The sequence below is a fragment of the Pholcus phalangioides genome, unplaced genomic scaffold (assembly GCF_987345545.1).
Source record: "Pholcus phalangioides strain wild (caught in Gottingen) unplaced genomic scaffold, Ppha-v1.0 ptg000008l_1, whole genome shotgun sequence".
Taxonomy (NCBI): domain Eukaryota; kingdom Metazoa; phylum Arthropoda; class Arachnida; order Araneae; family Pholcidae; genus Pholcus; species Pholcus phalangioides.
This window is the reverse complement of record NW_028301601.1, coordinates 9,231,252-9,253,210: the sequence shown is the minus strand read 5'-3', so window position 1 is coordinate 9,253,210 and position 21,959 is coordinate 9,231,252. Positions and strand designations below refer to the sequence as shown.

At 40.2% G+C, this 21,959-nt stretch overlaps 1 protein-coding gene across 1 annotated transcript in view; it reads left to right on the top strand.

The window, feature by feature from the left end:
* Window positions 1-20,568, top strand: part of LOC149083624 (uncharacterized) — a 112,958-nt gene extending 92,390 nt beyond the window's left edge. Inside the window, exons 2-3 of the mRNA XM_089235402.1 lie at window positions 17,364-17,502; window positions 20,229-20,568. Coding sequence (XP_089091528.1) covers window positions 17,364-17,502; window positions 20,229-20,492 — 403 coding nt within the window. The 3' untranslated portion in view covers window positions 20,493-20,568. The remainder of the gene's footprint in view (window positions 1-17,363; window positions 17,503-20,228) is intronic.
* Window positions 20,569-21,959: the final 1,391 nt, after the last annotated feature.

Sequence of the window (21,959 nt, the reverse complement as noted above, 5' to 3'; positions counted from 1 at the left end):
GTAAAGAAGACAGGGCTAGAGTTGAATCGGAAAAGTAGTACTGAGAAAGAGTGGGGTCAGAGGAAAAAGCCCGGTTAAATTCTGTAAAGATATCAAGATAAGAAGTAAGGTCAATGTTATCAATTTTAGGAAAGACGGGCCAGCTGATTTTGGGCGAAGAAAATTCCAAAGTATTGAGGTAAAGAGTTAGTTAATTTGTTTGTTGGTGAAAGATGAAATCTTTAAGGTCACGTGTAGAGACTGAGACCTTATTTCTGAAAGAAAGGGAGTTATTTAATTGAAGTTTGGAGACATTTCGGCGAATTTTTCTTTTTAAATGGATAATATCACGATTGATCCATGGGTGAAAGATACACTGGTGTAAGAAATGAAGAGAATTTGCAGACTTGGTCAATTATCTCTAGAACTATTGTACCGATTTTAATTAAATTTGATATGTACATACATTGATACAATATAAAACAAATAACCATTCAATAATTGTAATACACACGCATGATCGTGCGTAACACTCGTTGGAGTCGGAAGGTATGAAACAGCGATTGCAGAATAAACAAAAAAATGGGTTAATGGGGGGCATGGTCCCCTCTTACAGATATACAGGTCTCGCAGCGTGATTTCATACTTGAAATAAGGCAGTTTATCATTTCCTGTGGCAATTGGTCCCACTCGTTCAGCAACGCTGTTTTCGTTCCCTGGATGGTTCCCGGAGGTGGGGTTGCGAGTTGCAATTGCCCTCCCCAGAGCGTCCCAGACATGCTGTATAGGGTTAAGGTCTGGAGATCTGGCTGGCCAATCCATCCGACGAATATCCTCACTCTCTAGAAAATCGTCGAGCAGAAGAGCTCCATGTTGCCTCGCATTATCGTCCATTAAAATGAACTCAGGGCCAACTGCACCCCTGAAAAGGCGAACATAGGGCTCCAAGACCTCACACCAGTCACAGTGCCTCTTTCAAAGACATGGAGAGGTGTGCGGCCATCCAACATGATGCCTGCCCAGACCATTAAACCTCCTCCGCCATAAGGGTCGATTTCGCGGGCATTGGAGGGTAGGTAGCGGGTCCCTGGTTCTCTCCATATGAACGCACGGCGAGAATCGGTGCTTAGGCTGAACCGGGACTCATCAGTGAAGAGAACGGTCGCCCATTGATCCATACTCCAATCTCTATGCTCTCTGCACCATGATAAACGGATTCTCCTGTCCGTAGAAGTGAGCGGGACGCAAACAGCAGGTCTCGGGTCTTCTTGCAAACAACCCTCTCTCATGAAGTCTTTTGGAAACAGTCACCCTTGATACACGGGTTCCTGTGGCTGCATACAAGTCACGAGAGAGCTGAGAAGCTGTAGCACTCCTGTTACGCCTCGCTATAATTGACAAATGGCGATCTTCTCTGGCCGTCGTGGCTCTTGGACGACCTTGCCCAGGCTTTCTCTCGATGGATCCGGTATCCTGGAACTGTTTCCATAAGTTACACACGACGCTGGGTGTTAAATTGAACTCTCTACAAATCTGGACTTGAGATTGGCCTACTTCTAGCCTCCCCACAATTCGCCACCTCATTACATCATCTAAACGTTGGTGGTTACTCATTTTTACTGTTACAATTTGAAATTAACCGATTGCTGCAAAATAACACCAAGAAATTCGCCGAGGTGTGCTAGCGAACGAAATGAGTGCCCGAGTGGCATGGTGGTAAGATGCTCGTCTACCATCGTGAAGGTTGTTGTCAGGGTCCCGGGTTCGAACCCAAGGGAGGATATAGATAAGATATTTTCTCATACGAACTCGAGGCGACCACCGATAGACAGCACCTTCACTTCCAACCCATCTCATTAATGGCAGTAAATTGCGATATGGCCAGATTTGGTGTTTGGTGAAGTAGAGAACGAAATTCGTCTTAACTTACGCGCGCTTATAAAGCCTGTTTCTCTACTGGCTCCGCCTACACACACGTGTACGCTTACGTATTTGACGTACAAGATTTGCATTTTTGTCTAGAAGCAGTGGTTTTACATTCAGTTCAGTTCTTTTCATGAAATTCGATAAAATATGCAAATTCTCTTAATTTATTTCACCAGTGTACATTTTGAAGAAGTATTTTTGATGGGAACAGAGAGAGAGAGAGAGGCTTTGGATTTTTCGATAGCAGCTTTGAATTTACTCCAGAGAATATGAACATTATTTGGAGAAGATGATGAAACGAAATCGGGGAAATCGGAGCGAAGGATATTTTGCAAAAGGGAGAAGTCGGCCTTGTTAAACTTGAGTTTTCCAGCGTGTTTAAAGGAAGGGACATGTGATGGAGGGAAAGATTTACAAAAGGCATTCCAAGCTCCTTTGTAGAAATACGTTGATAACACTGGTAAACAAAATTTCACTTTTTTCGTGTTTCTTTGATCAAATATGGTCATTCTTATAGTATTTTCCTCACTGATTCCGAATCTGCTTTCAGAATTTGTGTGTCAGGCATAGTGTTTGAGTAACACGCGTTTAAACCTTTTAAAAACGTATATTTTTCGCATTTGCTTACAACTTAAAATAGCTTAAATTCTAATATTAATGGCAGTTCAAACGGTGTTTTTACATGATTTTCTCTTTTCAGGATATTCAGGAATATCTCTTTTTAATGTCACACAGTAATCGGCCAGCATGTTTGAGCTCGCTTGCCTTGATAATGCGATTACATGATGCATATGTCCTGGTGGAATCGCTCACCGTGCTCGTCGCTGACATCACCTAGGTTTTCTGGGAAAAAGTCCAAATGTTAATGAAGAAAATGTATCTTCAGTGACATATTGCAACCAAGAACTTTATACAGTTTTGAAGTAATTCCCCCACAAGGTTCCAAGGTTCTGGACTACTTTCTTGAATGACTCCCATGCAGGTGTTTCTTGCTCATTTAGGGTGGCATCGAACTCAGCATCGTTCATTAGTTCTCGAATTTGAGGGCCAACGAATATGCCTTCCTTGATTTTAGCGCCACTGACCCGAGGAAATTTGTTTTTTAGAAAGCTTAATCGTTTTCGAAACGCTAAAGCGTTTCAATTCATTCCTTTAACAAAATTTTTCATCAATCCCAGTTTAATGTGTAGAGGTGGCAGATAGACTTTCTGGAGATCAGCCAGGGGCTGACTGACGACATTTTTGGTTCCCGGAACGAGCTTTCTTCTTGGTGGCCATTGTTTTTTTTACATAATGGTTTTGTCTATCTCTGCTGTCCCACAAGCACAAGAAACAGCAAAATTTGGTATATCCTATTTGAAGACCGAGTACAAGGGCAATGACTTTCAAATCTCCGCAAAAGTGCCAGGCATGTCTTTCATACTGAACCAACCGTAATAAAACGCATGTCTCCTTCATGTGGACCCCGTAAGCGATGCGAATGGAAGGGTTTTCATTACCATTGTGCAAAAGTACTGCTTTCAAGCTGGTTTTAGAGGAATCTATGAATAACCTCCACTCTAGCGGGTTATACTGATGCCTCAATGCAATTTACAGAGCATCGACATCATTGCAATAGACCAAGTCGTCTTCCTTCGGAAAAAGGTGCTCAAATTGCTTTTGTCGACGAGCAAACCTTGGACAGTTTGGTCAGGAATTCCCTAGAAAGGGTGAAAGGGACTCGTAATTCCCTTGTCCCCATGGCTAGCACATGATCAGAGGAATCTCAAAAGAATCTTGATGTACTGTTCCATAATATTTAGTCAGATGAGGCAAGTTTTAATATTCATAATGCCCATTATTAGGCTAAAAATGTTGATCTTCTAAGTATATAGTATTAAGGATGGTTAGGCTAACCCGCAACAATGGAAAATGCAATTCCGGAAAACTGGTGCCTGATGGACGATTTCCGACGACGGATTCAGAATCGGCATCGAAAAATACATAAAAAACAGTACTCAGCGTCCAAGAAACAAAAACCTTGTTTACCAGTGTAATTAAACCCCAGGGCTCTTATATAAGTACCCGAAACCAGTCAAATAAACTCAACCTCACAATCAACATCGGCAATAATAAAAATTAAATAAAACTAAAATTTCTTGTGGCAAAAACTATCAAAAAGTCATCCCTATTTCTGCTTTCTCTCGGTGTAAGATCACCACGACATCATCACTATCATCATCAACAAAACAGCCCGTACATATTTCATCCTTGAATCCTTCCCAAAGTGAATCTGTCATTAACTTTTGTCATTCATCGGAAAAGGAGTGCGTTGCGTGACTTCATTTTACTCATCGAGTAATATCAGTATGCTAGGAGATCAATCTCATTTTGATCATCATCAAGTAGTGTCGAATTCTTGAAATCTACCTTTTTTACTCTCATCAAATGATGCCATATTCATGGAATTAACCTTTCTTTAATCTCTAGTAATTTCTTGGAATTAACTTCGTTTTTGTAATTCCTAAGATTCAAATTAACGACTTCCGAAAAATTCAAAAAACTGAGATAACCAAAAATTTGGTTTGTCTAAGAATCCCAATTTTCCTAATTTTATTTGTACCCCGAACCCATTCAAAGGAACACAACCTTTGCAAACAATAGTGAACAAAATTTTTTTTAGTGGCAAAACTATCGAAAAGTCATCTTTTGCGGCTTTCTCCAGTTGTAAGATCATCATCGACATCATCAACAGCACAACCGGGACATATTTCATCCTCGAATCCTTCCCAAAAAAAAAAAAAAAAAAAATGGATGAATCTGTCATTAACTTCTGTCATTCATCTGACAAGGAGTATGTTGCGTCCGGGGGGGGAAAAAAAACGGGAAAAAAAATCGGAAAATAGCCGCCATTAAGAAGTGGATCAAAACTTTTTTCCCTTTAACCTTAAGGAAACCTTAACGGGAGGACGAACAAAAGCTGAAAAAGATTATCTTGGTTTTTCTTTTTTGTTTTTCCCTTTCGGTATCCTGATGCGAAACTGGATCATTCTGGAGCTCCACTAGAGCACGTTTCCCTGATTTTTTTTTTTTCCTCCTTTTCCTTATAAGTTAAAGAAAACGATCTTCGTGTGGAACTTTTTTTTTTGGTTGATTTTATATAAAAAACCGATTTCTTAACGACCCCAGAGCAAATTTTTTGTTCACCCATAAATAGAAACTGGGATGGGATATCCATGTCTTCATGTACTTAAGATGGAGGAGAACCATCTGTTGGTATTACCCTAGACGTTTTTACAATGTAATGAAGCTTTGAAGTAAGACTTTCGGTCAATGAAAGTATCAAAGTAAATAAAAATAAGTCGTAGGTCGGATAAAAGAAAATTATTAGATCGATAATAATGTTGATCTTTCGCTACGTCAGTTTTTATTCGAAGTATTTCCTTATTTATCCCGTTTTATGGACATAAAATTAAGGCGAAAAACTCTTTACGCCCTGAAAAAATGTATCTCTATAATCACCGAACTGTATAATCACCGAAGTTTTTAATTATAAATATCTGGGTGTAATTATTTCTGCAGTTGGAATCTCCATGTTGATTTCGTCTTTCATTTAAGTGTCTCCAAAAACTCTTTTCTTCTTCGTCGGAACCTCAAAAACTCCACCCTTCACCTCAGACATCTCTGCTTCGAAACCTACATGCTTCCTGTACTCTCATATGCATGTGAAATCTGGGATCCCCATACTCTATCAAACATAGACGAATTAGAACCTATTATAAAATCAAAAAAAAATTATCAAAATAAATTAGCTCGCTTTATTCTTAACTGTCGGTCATCCTCTGCCTCCGTCACTGAACTCCAGCGCTAACTGAATATGCAACCGCTTTTTACCCGTAGACATATCTCTCGATATTATCTTTCCTTTTCAAAATCGTTCACTGCCATTTTCATATCGACACACTTCCAATCTCTTAACTCCAGCTTCATCACTTTTCGAAAGAATTACCGTATATACTCGTGTATAAGCCGACTTCCCCCCCACACTTCAGGACCACCAAATCCGCAATAAATTGAAAACCCGTGTATAAGCCGACCCCCAAAAAATCCGTGCATTTTAGAGGAAAAAAAATTCTTATATTTTCATGCAAAATGAATAGCTTCTTACGGAAATTTACGATAGAAATTGATTCAAACTTTTTTAATCCGTTTCTTTTTAAGTCTCCAAGCTCATGGTAATCCATCAGATCATCATAGGGGGTGTGGCATCTTCGTTTTTATCTTCACCTGGGCTGTTATTGCCATTGTCCCTTTCAAAGAGGATATCATCTTCAGTTCCGTCCATCGCATCGCTGATGTAACACTTTTTGAAGGATCGGGTGATAATTTCGGTGGAAACAGAATTCCACGCCTCATTGTAGCCTACCCAATTGGCACACTAGGCCAATGCCAGGTTTCTTCTAGGCACCACTTTTTGTAGTTTCTTTATCATCGGAACTCATCCATTCGATCCACAAATTCTTCAAATAGTCTTTGAGAGACTTGTTGATGCTGACATCTAAAGTCTTCACAATCGACGTTAGCCCACCTGGTATCAAAGCCAATGATGTTTTCGATTTCTTTGCCTCGTCTTTGACATTTTCGGGGGTTTGAACATATCCCATAATACCAATAATGCCGGTTTCTCGAACACTGCTACAAAAATTACTACTGATTGCGGGGGGGTCAATATTTTCTCACCAAAACTGACCCGAGTATAAGCCGACCCCCCCCCCCCCAACTTGAGGAAGGAATTTTTCCACAAAAAAACTCGGCTTATACACGAGTATATACGGTAACCATTCACAAAAACTGAAACCCATCTTTGCATCCACAGATTGTTTCAAATTTAGTTTCTTTTCTCGAACAATAACCGACTGAAACAACCTCCCGTCAAACATTATTGATTGTTGTTCAACAGTTTCTGATTTCCTTCGTAACATCAATCGTCTCCTCTGTCAAACTTCACCACCGCATTCTCTTGTATAGGCCTCCGCCAACCAATATTGAATAAATAAATAAATCTCCCTCAGTCAGTTAGTCAGTCAGTCAGACAATTAAGACGAATAAATATATATTTTGTTTTCAATTTTTTTTTTTTGGCACGACCATGCATGTCAGAGGATATGAGCTTATATTGCGTAAGCGACAGAGCTTGGTTGTGCCCAGTCCGTTCTGCTTCGTTCTGTCTTCCACATTCTGAAATGAAGATGGTAAATGCTTAAATTTTCATGTTATGTAATTTTCGTGTTGACGGTCTGCCTATTCCCTGCACAGAGAGACTTTTCCTTTTAATCAAATGGGAGACCGGCCGATATTCACCGCAAGAAAGTTGGAAAATCGCAGAAAAGCTACTTCAACAGTAGCTTCCTCTACTACGTAACCTCGTTAACGTTCCTCAGCGGAATTTCCGGAATTTCTCTACGGACTCGATCAGTATTTGTAGGAACGTCTTGTGCGAGTGTATGTATAAGCGGAGTACTATCGATTTTTTTTTTTTTTTTCACGTCCCAGTTGTGCTTGTTTCGTGCTCTCGATGGTGCTGCCATTCGTCCTCCACATTTTGAAGTAAAACAGTGTAACTATCACGGCACAACAAAGAAACATCTTAAAAATTGTTGCGCTAAGATATTGAGATACAAGGTGGCCTCTCCCTCTCTTTACTAGAATAAAGAGTTACTCGAGAGGCGGCTCTCGCCGCAGCTTGTAACGAAGTTCGAAATATTTAAGGATATACATTTTTCAAAAACACTGCGTATAAGAATTTCACGACACTAACATATTCACAGAGACACGTGAAAATCATTTACAGCCCGCTGAACAGTTACTATAACACACATATACCATGAAGTCTCTCCAAAGAAAACTTCCGAAATTAAAATCTAAATAATGAATTTGTAAAGTAGTGCATGTGCATGATAACCGATTCCAACTTCCTCCCCCATTGTCTGTACGTTCCCAGCAGGTGAGGAGCGTCTTCTTATTTCTCCAAAGCTTCTGTTGGGAAGACAAAAGCCTTCGGGGCGAGGATAAATTTTAACATGCAGACATATAGAGAATGAGAGGAACTCGCTCTGCTGGACTGGGCACGCGTTCTCCATTTCCTTCAGTCCTCCAGGAGGAGTAGGAGACATAAGAAAGATAGAGAGAGAGAGGAAAGAGACGCGGTGGAGATTCTGAATATTTCAAAAATTTCTCATTCATTCTTGAACCCTCTCTTTTGTTAGGATCACCACCCTCTTATCGTTGGCACCGATTCCTCCAATCCTCCTCTACCCCCCCCCCTTATGGAGGAATATTGTCTCGTTGAAAAGTCCCACTTATGGGAGGCAGGGCTTTTGAAATAATACCTCCTCCGCCTTTTCAAAGGTATTACGGCCGGCTAAAGTGATCTTCGGTTATATATATATATACAACGTTGGACAGGTTCAGCACTTTTCAAAAGGACCCTGCTGTCGAAGAATTCTAGGAATTCCAAGTGCAGATGGCGCTGGGAAGGATGGTGTTGGAGTTTGGGATGAGAGAGAGAGGGACCAAAAAAAAAACCGCTTGTTGAAAATGGATCTTCCTTTATTCTTTGGAAAAACAATAGAATCTGCTGAAGTTTCAAGAGGAGAAAAATGTAATATGGTGACCCTTTTTTTCGTACTATATAAGGGGCGTATTGATTTTTTTTCCTTTCGGCCATTTTTCTCTCTTTTTTTTCACCTGTCATTCTTATCCTTTTGTAATTAAGGGTATTATAATATCTAGTGGTATGTCCTGGAATTCCATGTATGCCAGCGAATAGGGAGGATAGAGAAATATGGTCGGAACGCAGTTTAGAAAACTGCATAAAATGTCCAACGTCAAAACATGATTGATTGATCTATGGATGGATGGTGTTCAGGGAATTATCCTCTGCCATTCACTGTCATTTCCATACCCGGAAGGGTGATTGTGTCCAAAGTTTTGGTCTGAATATTCAAACTCAGCGTTTCTCAACCTATGGGCCGCGAACCAGAGGTGGATCCACCGGAAGACTTATTGAATAATATTCAATTTCAACTGAGTGGAAAATTATTCGATTGTTTTAATTACTATCAGTAGTTTCTATTTGGGTTCAAATAAAAGTTGTATTATATATAGGTTCGCCATACCTCATCAAAGAAAATGCCACCCTAAGAAAAAGGATATCACTAACGGCAGCCAAAAATTGCAATTTGCAACCAATTTGTTGATTACTGCTAAAATGGGTAAAGGATGGAGAAATAAAGTGCTGCTAATAAAATCGCAGTTAACATTAATGTATTCAACGAAACAAAGTATTCAAATTATTACTTCTAAAACATACATGCACCTCGTCCGCATTTCTCTGTGGAATTTCTAACGAATTGGTACATGTTGGAATGTGCATATACGTGTTGTGAACCTAACGTAAAGTTCGTTACTGTGCTTGTTATGTGTAGTGTGCCGTCATCTACCATAAATTTTTCTAACTATCCGTGAATTGCAATGATTGATTAATTGTGTCGTTGTAGGCCTGTTGCTTTCGGTGACGATATTCAAATGAGAAAATAGGTTGGCATCTTAAACACAGTAAAATACGGAATGTCGCCATTCGCCATCAAAAACGTTGACAAAAGTCGGTGAAATCCCCCATTGCAGTTAGAAGTGCTGAAAAATCCAAATAACACTTTGAATCTGACAGATACTGTATGTAAGAGGAATATAGGTATTCGCAAATCAATAATTGTCATAATAAGTATGGAAATGCTGTTTATTAACGATTTCATTAAACATTAAAAATTTAAATAAGTATCGTTGGAACAACTAAAAACATAAGAATGTTCCGCAATACGGGACACAATTGGTCCACCGAATTATTTCAGACATTTTACTGGTTCTTAGTTTCAGAAAGCTTGAGAAACGCTGTTCCGAGACCACCACTGTGTTGCCGATGGGGTTCGAACCCAGAGTTTGTGGGGGCTCAGTATGCCTACTACAAGCCTGATGTTGCCAAGTTGTGAAACTGCAAGTACAGAGAGCATGGATTTTAGTGATGAGACTTTAGAGCTCAATTTGAATTTTTTACTTTCTACACGTGTTTTATTTCATGTAAAAAGAACTTTCCGACACCGTGAAAAATAGGGTAACAATCCTTACCTTACCGCGATTGGATGTAAAACATGTGCCTTGGGGCACCTGGTATAGCAAGACCTCTGCTGCGATTGTCGAGTGGTCATAGTAACGGACTCGCATCGTGAAGACTCGGGTTCGAACACTACCGTCGCTACAGTGGTGGTCGGTTGAAGTTGGTTTTCTGTCGCTCCCAACTTCGAGGTGCGAATGCAAGCCGATCCCCCCCGTTAAAAAGTCTCGCCACGGACAGCAACAGGCCTACAACAGTAAAATCTTCAATCATTACACTTCACTCACAGTTCGAAAAATATGTGGTAGATTGCAGCACTATATAACAAGCTCCACGTTAGGTTTACTACACGGACACGCACATTCCAACATGTACCAATTCGTTAGAAATTCCGCAGAGGATAGACGGAGATAGGGGGGGGGGGGGGCAGAGGTCGAAGGTGGAGTCGACTGATCTAATTAATGTATATGTGAATTGACATCATTATCGCCAGCAATAATGACCGAGCCTCTCCCCAGACTTTCATGTCCACCTCCGCCTATGCCGCAGAGGAATGTGGATGAGGTGCATGTGTGGTTTAGTAGCGTTTTTGTAATGGGAGTTTATGAAGCAAATAATCCCTGCTATACCCTCGAATGTACTAAAAACACTAATTATATTGAAAAAGAAAAATTTCTTCTTCAGAAGTGATTAGAAAAGTTTCTCTCGAGCGGTTTTTATATTGAGAACATGGACGCAAAATTGTAAAGAGAACAAGAGAGTGCAGAGGGAAGAATGAAAAAAATCTCGTTTGTGTTACGAGAAAACGCTTCAATAACGAATCGATATTTGAAGCGTGAAAGCTTTTCTTTGAAACACCAAACACGACGCCCATCTTCAGGTCAAATATTTACCCGACGAAACTCTCGCTCAGGTAAAATAACACTGAAGGAAAAAAAGAACTTAAGAAGAAAAAACGACACTTCCAACACAACTTTTCCTTAAAAAAATTCTTTCCTTCGTTGTACAATGTAAACAAATGTTTTTCGATTCTTTTTCTTTTCCCCCTTTCGATTCTAAAGCGATTCTTATATCGATAGATACCGAAAATCGATTACTACTTTGCAGCCGGCCATTGAATATTTATATTTCCACGTATATCAGATTTTTTCCTGAACTTTTTCAATCGCATAACTATTTTCAGAATAAGCTCGATTCGTGTTAGTTATGCGGCATCTACAAGAAATTCTTCGAAAGTCTAGTCAAAGAGATCAACAGACCCATAATATTGAAATTACATTTAGAAGGGAAAAAAAGTCATTCACTTCGGGTCTGGAATATAGATGGCGGCACTATATATTCAAATACTGTAAGGCCGGCGTCCATGGGTCAGATATGCAATATGTTTGCCGTTCGCTGGCCGGAAACTTGTATACATGTTGAACTTTGAATGTTTTGCCTAACGGAATGAGCTGGTAGATGAGCCCAAGTAGATCGTAACATATCCTACCAACCCTGTCCTATCTCGAATGTTTTCGAGTTATGATGATTAACGGATTATGAAAGAAAAATGGGTCGAGACTGAAGAAAACCGAAATTTTTGAAGTTTCTGAGAAATTTATACTCAGTGGACATTTTATAGATTTTGGCGATAGGTTGATTTTGCTCTTTGTCATTCTCTCAGCACTTGTAGCCCACCATTAAATCCGGATATCCTGTTAGAGGTGGGTGTCACCTTATAGCAATATTTCCCAAAAGGTGCATCGCCAACCATTGTCAGGGGTTGCGGTGAGTTGGAGATATTGATTTGTGCGCCTATTTATGCTTTGAAATGGTTCCTTTTACAAGAAAAATTATCTACTAAGCTCTTCTCTCGGGAGTCGCAGATGAACCATGAATTGGGAGAGGAAGCCACGGGTGGCAAAATTTTGAGAGCCACTGTGGTAGGTTATTTGCTGAGAAATAAAATTGTAAGCGCAACTCGACAACATAAATACCTTAGGGGCCAAGCATACACTCAGAACACACATTCCGCCATGTGCCGATTCGTTAGAGATTCCGTAGAGGAATGTGTACGAGGTGCATGTTCGGTTAAGTAGTAGTAGTGTGTCCCGTTGAGAGCACACAGAGATGAACTTTCCTTTCTTCAACATTGATATTTCCTCATACAGCTAATTTTCCGTATACAGGGTGTCCTGTAACTGCTAATGCGGCCTTTATCTCATCAACCGTCCATCGTAGAGGTATAGTTTCAATTTAAAAAAATGCTTTAAAGGAGTTCAAAAATTACTCGGTACCAGACTCGGGAGTGAAAATACAGTGTGTCGCAGAAAAAAATCTTAAGTTTTATTCGGACTTCCATTTAGAAAATATGTTGGCCTGTATATCCTGAGGCCAACATAAAAAATTCCATGCTTCAGAGTGCAATATTCTCTAAGATGTTTTTTAATTCAAAAATCGGAAAGAATCGGCTCCTCTCCCTCATTTCTGATGCTCTCTCCCAACCTTTCTCCGTTTTTTTTTAGCATTTTGTTAAATTTAAACTATGCTTCTACTGCGGAAAGTTAATGATATAAAAGCCGCATTAACTTTTACAGGACACCCTGTATATTATATTAACAAGTGGAGAGGACGTCTTTCTGTACATATTGCTGATAAACGGGGGGGGGGGGGTCTCTCTATTGACTGACATTTTCTGATTGTCTTCGTGACCACTATGTCGTTAAACACTTGGGGGGTCATAGCTTTACTAGGCTGCCGAATTACGATTGATTTACAAATACAACGCCACAACTGCCCAACGAGGTGGCTGACTTAAGAACATCATGGATCCCCGAGCCATTTTTTGGAGGCGCTACCTACTACACCACAACCCGCGAAACCCCCCAACGAATCGGTACATGCGGGAATGTGCGTGTACGTGTAGTGAAACCTGACGTGAAGTTTTTGTTGTTTCTCTGTAATGCTTGTTATGTGTAGTGCTGCCATCAGTTTTTCTAACTATGAGTGAAGTGTAACGATTGAATGATTTATCGTTTTAGGACTGTTGCTCTCTGTGGCGAGACTTTTTAACGGGGAGATCGGCTCGCATTTGTGCCTTGAAGTTGGGAACCACAGAAAACCAACTTCAACCGACCACCACTGTGGGGTTCGAACCCGGATCCTCGCATCGCGAGTCCGTCACTATAACCACTCGACCACCACAGCGACCTCTTACATACGGGTGTCTATATTATTGTGCACCCCACTCTGCACATAATAAGTTATAGTATAAATTGCCAGTCAAACTACTAAAATGTATTATCTAAAAATTTGTCTGTAAAATAAATACTCCATGAAATTCAGAAAACAAAAAGACGACATACTTTGGGATAAAGTGCCGACGGCTACGCGTTTATTTCTGTCTGGAGCACGTCGTAAAGAACGTCTCGACAAGTCTCGTTTTTTTCCCCCCCTTAACGGAACATATTGTGAGAAAGGGGGCAAAAAAGCGAAAAGCTCTAGATGATCTCATGGGAGAAAAAATAAGACACGCATTAAAAAATATATATATTTCATAGAAAAAACAAAACAAAATGGCGATGTGTTTGCTAGAAACCAGTTCAAAACTCATTAGGACGCCGTCGACACTCGCACGGGCTGCAGTTCTTTCTGAACGCATCCTCTCTCATTTGAAGTAGGTCTAAACATCGACGACATTCTCCTACAGTTATTCAAGACACATCGTTATCTTTTCATATATTTTTTTTTTTTTTGCTGTCGTATTAATTATACCGTTGAAGTACGTGTTCGAATTCACTCGATGATCTGTTGTTTAATTGATTACTCGACTGGTTACAAATTCAACAAGCGGATATTACGGATTGTATGCATGAGTGTGAGGTCTAATTGCAGAAAAATTGTCTATCACAGTGGCTTTCAACCGGGGCGCAAATGCCTCCCTCCCCTTGCAATTGCGTGACATTCTGGGGGAGCGGGGGGTCACAGGTGAAAATCAAGCAAAGTGGGAGACGTATCAGGTGATGGGGGGGGGGGGGTAGGAGGGGGTTTCCGATTCGCTGACTTTTGATGACAAGGGCGAGGGCGGGGGGTTTGGATAATGCTTACGTCATCGACCACCCTTTATGAAAATATGAGTTGGGATTCAGAGCGGCAGCGCTGATGACGAAATTTTGCTGACAAGGGGGGCGGTCAAAAATGTCTAAAAATTTTGCTTACGTAATACTTGAACGGCCCCCAAGTGCAAGAAGCAGGGACGTCTTAAGAGCATCGTGGGGCCCCCGGGCTAAGTGATTTTTTTTTATTTTTTTCTGAGGTCCTAGCTAGCGAATTCTCGAAAACTTCAACTGGTTCTGATTTTTCTGAGGCCTCATGGGCTGGCCCTTGCGTTAAGACGGCACTGACAACAAGTCACATGACCTCATATAAAAGTAAAGAGTCTACGAAGAATGAGAGAGAGAGAGAGAGAAAAACTCAATATTGCTTCCGATCCAATAAGCAAAAGCCTTTTGGTAAAGAATCCTTTATTCGTGTTCTTCACAGCATGTATACATGCTGGAACATGAAAGCAAACACAGTGTCATTATAACGTCACCTGGAGCGGATTTTTCGGCTTGTGTCATCATCTATAAGACAGCAAGAGAAAGAGACTCAATAGTGTACAGGAGGAACCTCTCTCTCTCTCTCTCTCCCTTTGTATAAAAATGTCAGTTCAAGCAATTTTCGTTGCTTTTCCGCCATTAAGCACGTATTCCTGGGAAAGGTGAAGGAATTTCGTGGCTGAATATTTGAACTATGCCGGGTATGAGCGGCGAGAAGGAGGCACACACAGTGGAATTGCGAATAAATGCTTGAAATTTCGGGCTCGAGAGAGAGATAGAGAAATACCAGAATATTAAGGCTCTGCCGTAAGGAGAAATGCCTTGTGATGTGTGTGAGGGAGCCCGAAACCCTCCCTTCGTTTCTCATTACAGCCGAAAGAACTTGAAAGGTACCCATCATCAAAGTGAAATTGGAATCATTCCGTTGGATGGCTGGTTGGTCATCATTTTGGCAGTTTAAGAGGAGGAGGAGGGGGTGGGGAAGCTAGCTCGAAGATGACAAAACGTCGATTCAAGAGAATATGGTCAAAGAGGCTCGACAGTCACTCATATGGGGATTATCTCGGGACATTCCTCAACCCATAATAGTGGTTGGTAAATTCCGAAATAAGCGGTCAAATTCAAAGAATGGCAAGAGGTTTTCGTGGGCGTTTATTGTTTTAGGGAGGGGGGGGGGAAGGTGCTCACCATTTTTTACAGTGTCATTATTTGGTTCACGTAAAATGTCTTTACATGTCTCATTTGGTTCAGGTTACTCGCTTTATCGGCTGTAAATACTCTGAGGGAACTGTTATAAAATGTATGATTTTCGAGAATAGGCGCGTGAATTGTTCGGCTGGCATATCGACATTGAAATTTCACTCATAAGAATATCCATTTATTGTCAGACGTTCCTTTAAAACATGGGGGAGGCAGCACTTGACCAAGAGGAAGACATTAATAATCTGGTGAAAGGGAGAACATAGACAGGCGATTAACATTCCGATGGTGGTGCCTCTGCAATAACACCATCGGATCTGCGAGATCCACTACCGAAAATCGATCGTATATTCAGAAATTCTTATCATATCGATCAGGAAAAGGTAGTCTGATGTATCAAAACTCCACAACACTAGAACCCCTCTCAACGGGCATCCCTGAGATGCGGTCAGCCCACTTTTACGACCGAATTATAATTTCCCCCCGTGTAATAAAAGTATACATTTCAAACCCCTGATTAACGGTCATCGCTCTCTTGCAGACAAATTTGTTCGTCCCACCGGTGTCCGCAAAAGCGAGGATTTACTGTATAGAGCCGCGTTGCCTTCACCATCCGTAAAGTTTGGAGCGGCGATAAGAAAGTCCCAGGCATCCAACATCGCAGTATTAAGATACCTGTAACAGAACTATACTTACTCGTTGAACCTCAGTCGAGGACTTAAGGGTACACACACTATGGTCCCCCGTTGACCAGCGTAAATGTAGATTACAGATTTTCAAAACCTGGTACACGCAGATCCTTGGGAAGGGGGAGAGGCAGTGTGTTTTCCAGGCAGTGTGTGTGTGTGTGAGAGAGAGAGAGAGAGAGAAAACGGTTCAAAAAGGAAAAAAATGTTCTGACCCCAGAGATGGGTGAAAGCGCATACATTTCTGTGTAGAGCGAGGTACACTGTAGTATCTAATATAACGAGCTATCAATTTGAGCAGGGCTGAACTAAATAATATGATAAATACAGTCGAATCCCGTTTTAACGAATACCGTTATAGCGAAAATCTCGCTTTAACGAACACTTTGCTAATCCATCGCATAAATTTACATAGTGACAATGGAAAACCTTGGAATTCCTTTATAACGAAATTTCGTTGTAACGAAGTGATTTCTCCGGTCTCTTGGAGTTCGCTATAACGGGATTCGACTGTATCCATAACTTATCCTTATAGTTTTGTTATTGATATTTTTTCCAATAATTATTTTTCGGATATTTCATGTAATGTATAATCGGACCATATTATTATAGCCTATAATATGTCTGGGAAATTATATTTTTACGTTTTTATGCACAAACTAAGGTCTTTCTTCCTTTTATACCCCATCAGGATATACCATTTTGCTGTTATGTTTGCCCACAGCATTCCAATTGGAGTATATGATTTCCAACGACCGCACCGGGCTTTCAAATGTTTACGACCGTGAAAATAGATCAAAATGCGTTTACTATACATTCGCATACACTCGCGACAAAGAGTGCATTTCTGTGTAATTTCACGCATGTGTATAGGAACCATCGTCCATGAGAAAAAATAAAACCGGGAGCTTTTTTCTTATATATACCCACGTCGGGCATATGGTCGAGAAAAATGCCATGCCTGGTCGACATTTTTACACGCCCCGGGCATGTGTCGGACAATAGTTCCATAGGACAATTTGCATGTCCAGCTATGATGTATAGCAGTGTTTCTCGACCTACGGTCATCAGTAGCGGTCTGTGAAAATGAAATGTGTCGCCCGCAAGACTCGAGAACTAAATATTGATCAATGATAACAAAAAAAAATTATCGATATTATATTCATAAAAACGTTTAAAGAAAAGAAAACATATTGTAAGTTAGTTGTTGGTCCGTCTCATTATTTCGCATATTTTACTGGTCCTTGGCTTAAGAAATGTTGAGAAACGCAACCATGTAGTATTTGTTATTGAAAGATATATTATTGATTATGATAATCAAATGGTAATTGTTTTTCTTTGAAGGTTTAACCAGTCGACTTCATGCAACTCGACGCATCAACCAAGAGCTTTACATACTCGAATGAATGGCAGCGTGGCATCCGAAGAGCATTTTGCACCTTTATACCCACGCCAGACTTCGGATGCTATATTGTACGCATCGGTAAGTAATTAGAAGGAAGCTTCACGTTTTTTTTCTTCACAGCTGTAAATAAACAAGTCATTTTGGTCGTTTTTTATAACGGGAATGAACACAGAGCTCCAGTTCACGTTTTTGTGTGGTTTTTCACAGCACATACCGGACACCTTGTATATTCAAATATACACTAGACCGTAGAGGATTAAGGGTGCAGATTCACCAAACTGAACATTGTTAGTCTGATATTCCCCCACACCTCATGTTTGTGTACAGGGGAATGTAACCTGTTCTTAGATTTAAAAAAAAAGTTTACTAGAAAAAGAAAATCCGACTCACGCACAAGGAGCCATTTTTGATATTCAAAGCATTGCCGTCAAAATCAGAAGGACGCGCGCAGAGTTGAACATCGAAGCAAGCAATCAATGTCATCCTCAGGTGCATTCCCATAATAGTCACAAGAAACAACCCAAAGAACGGCAATATGTTGTGTTCTCTCTCTATATATAAAACCTTCCTTTACTTAGGAAATATATTTTTTTCATTGGAGTCAAAGCAATAAATACCAACATTGCAAGGAAGCGCGTACGAGAGTGTCGTAATTCTTGAGAAGCTGTCACTTGTCAAACCTACTTGTAGGCTTACGGAACACATGCGACGTTTACAACACATTGGTGTGGATACTTTTTTTTTTTTATCGTTAGGTATTTATAAGACCCGGAGCTATTTGTTTCACGTGTATGTGGTATTTTTGTTTCAACGAGACAAAACGTACTTTTTTTGGGTGGAAAATATTTAGCTGCAACTGTGATTCAAAAAGCATCTGAAAAATTCCAGAAAAAGTCACTGTAGTTTATCGTGTCATTTGCGTCCTGTGTTTTCTTGACTTTTTCCAACGACGGCCCTTACGGACCGCGTTATTTTCTTGTGGCGCATTCCCTGTCTCCGCCAGGTAGAGCGAGGCTCTTCGTACTTATTGTGATGATTTTGGAATAATTTTATAGCTTACAAAGATTTAAGGCCGCTGTGGTGGTCGAGTGGTTATAGTGACGGACTCGCGATGCGAGGATCCGGGTTCGAACCCCACAGTGGTGGTCGGCTGAAGTTGTTTTTCTGTGGTTCCCAACTTCAAGGCGCAAATACGAGCCGATCTCCCCGTTAAAAAGTCTCGCCACAGAGAGCAACAGTCCTACAACGATAAATCATTCAATCATAACACTTCACTCATAGTTAGAAAAACTGGTGGCAGATGGCAGCACTACACATAACAAGCATTACAGAGAAACAAAAAAAACTTCGTCAGGTTTCACTACACGTACACGCACATTCCCGCATGTACCGATTCGTTGGGGGTTCCGCGGAGGGGGGGGTACATGTGTGGTGTAGCAGTAGTAGGTAGGTAGGGGCTCGGGAATCCATGATGTTCTTAAGTCAGCCACCCCGTTGGGCAATTTGCCTGTTGTGGAGTTGTATTTGTAATAGATGAGATAGATGCCTTTACCATTGAGCTTGATTGGCTCAGTTTCTCACCAACGTGCGATCAACAGATAATTGAATTCTAAATGTTTCTCTCTCCATTTTTCTCCCACTTTTTCCATTTGTACTTTTTTTCGCAAGTCTATGTGGCCCTCTTTATCACGTGCCGTGTCTTCCTTTAGAATAATGATGGGAAAACTGCGGCTTCTCGAGGGCCAGATGTGACTCTCCTCGCTTATTGAATCCACGTGGTATCTATTGCTCAGTAGTTTTCCTTTTATGGCCATTTCAAAAAGTGCGATTTTAATTATAAATACCCTGTATATTACATTGACGCTTGTTTTGTAGGAAAGGATTTATCACGTACAGTTAAAAAAAATATCTCTCTCTTCGGAAGACTTACCGAAATCTTTCATCAACATCTGCCATCCAGTTAATGCTGGGAAACATGGAGCAAAAATAATCGCCTGAATTTCAATATGAGCATTTGTTTTAGAAATTTTATAGCAATATGGAGAGCTGTCATATAATGTTAAGTTTCGCGTAAACAATAGCAATTTCCGCACGAACTTGGAAAATCTCTTGAAAACTGCAAGACATTACGAAAGCTGGAGGGAATTAAAGCGTGTATTTCCTTTTATGAAGAATATTATAACTAAATGAAGCTACTTTTTTTGACGATTATATTCCCCGGAAGTATTTGTATTGGCGAAATTTCGCTTCTTCAGCATTATCATTGATCGGAACCTATTTTACATTAACGGAAGCATAAGACGGAGTAATTTAAAGTTATCCTCGACACACCAAGATCCAAAAAATAGAAATTATTAGCGATATTTAAATCAAGTTCATTATAAACAGAGGATCGTTTTCTATGGTTACAAGGGCCTACGGTGATAACAAAGATAATGCTTACCACTTACTTATTACAGACTATTAACCGAATTACATCCAGTCTTGATCCCAATCTGGGTTTTGAATAAACATCGACTCTGTTCATCTAAAGATAAACCATTACTTCACATACAATGGCGTGATTTAAAATAAATGTAAAAAAATTTAATTTCAATTAAAATAATTTAAAGAAAATCCGGGCAGTGCCGAGTACCATATACCGAGTAAATTATATATTTATGTACAGGTTAATTAATTAGGTTCCGTCACTTTTTCTCCAAATTAGCTGTGAGTGAATGTAACGTCGAAGAGTATTTTTTGCATTTGTTCTAATGGTGTGTGTATATTCGTTTTTAATTCAAAAATACTTGTGGTTATTGCAGCTGGTCGCCATCTTCTACGCTGCCATCATCATCATCATAGTTGGTACGAACTGTCACAGGTTCCGTAGGAACAGCAAAAACGCAGATTCGTCGTCTTCGTCGTCCTCGTCGTCGTCGGCATCCAAGAAAGATCCGTCGGTACCAAAGATGAAGAAGACGAAGCACATCGTAACTTGCCTGGACGACAAATTTCGTATCGTGAGCGTCATGCTCAGAAACTATCGCTATTGGCCACCGGACAAAGACCAAATATCGATGGTCTGAATGTCAGTGTATTTATTCCCAAATATGTACCATCCTCGAATGACAAACAGCTTATTAAACATATTTTCTAATATTATGATGGATTCGATTTTCTTTTAGAAAAAAAAAAATTGCATTTACAGGTAAATGCACTCTTTTTGCGGAGATTTTTCAAACTGCATATAGTAGACTCCGGACTATCCGGTCAAATGTGACGGAAGGGCGGCCCGGATAACAAGAAAGCCAGATAGGCCCGAGCTCCATTAATATACTCATTTTCCATACCATTGAAAACATCTTTTTTATAACAAAACCTGATCTTATTCATATTTTCTGACCTCTAAGTCATTATCATCATCAACCATTTTCAATCCACTGCTGGATGAAGGTCCTCTAAATTTCTCCATTCTGCTCTGCCTGATGATTTAGCCATTCAGTTGACTCCAGCCACTTTCTCATCAATCCATCTTGCTTGGGGACCCCCTGCTCGGACGTTTAACACCACGGGGGTACCAATCTAGAACACTTGTGTCCCGTCTGTTGCAATACGTCCAGCCCATTTCCATTTTAAATATTTAATTCTTTCCATGATATCACATACCTTTGTGCGGTTCCTTATCCAAGTGATTCGTTTTCAGTCTCTCCTTGCGATTATTAGCATACATCTTTCCCTGCTTGCTCCTTTGTGTATTCTGTAGCTTTTGTATCATCTTGCTTGTGAGTGTCCATGTTTCAGTTCCGTAAATCAGTGCTGGTAGCACACACTGGTTAAACACTTTTCTTTTCAGACATAATGGCGCATGACTCTTCAGAATTACAGTTTTTTTCCAAAAGTGCTCCATCCAATCCTGATACTTGTGTTTATTTCATTAATATATGATTCCGTTGTCCATGGTAATTTCTTGTCCCAGAGTCAAACGCTTTCTCAAAAACAATGAAGGCCATACACAATGATATATAACTCGTATTCCTTGTGTCTCTCTATAAGTTCCCTGATTGTTTGGATGTGATCCATTGTACTGAATCCACTTCGAAATCCTGCTTGTTCTTTTGGTTGAGCTTCGTCCAATTTGGATTCAAGCCTATATGTCAGCACTTTGGTGAAGATTTTATAAATTACTGATAGGAGGTTTCCAATTGGGTTATTCTAATTTTCAGGCACATCCGATTTTGTGAGACAATTTGTGAACAAAGCAGCTAGCATACTGGCAAATTCTTCTCCTGCTTCTTTAATAATGTTTATTGAAATCCCATCTTCAGCTGGGCATTTGCCTTTTTTCATACATCTTATAGCCTTGTAGACTTCCTCTTTCAGCATAGAGCAGTATCCTTTATAGGATACTCCTCTTCTTGCCACCTCGTTGGGCATTTTGCCTGTTGTGGCGTTGTATTTGTATTTGTACAAGGTGACCATGTGTCCCATGTTCCCGGCGCATTCTTGTATTTTCGCGTAATATTGGCCATCCTGACTTTTTCCTGTGAAAAATG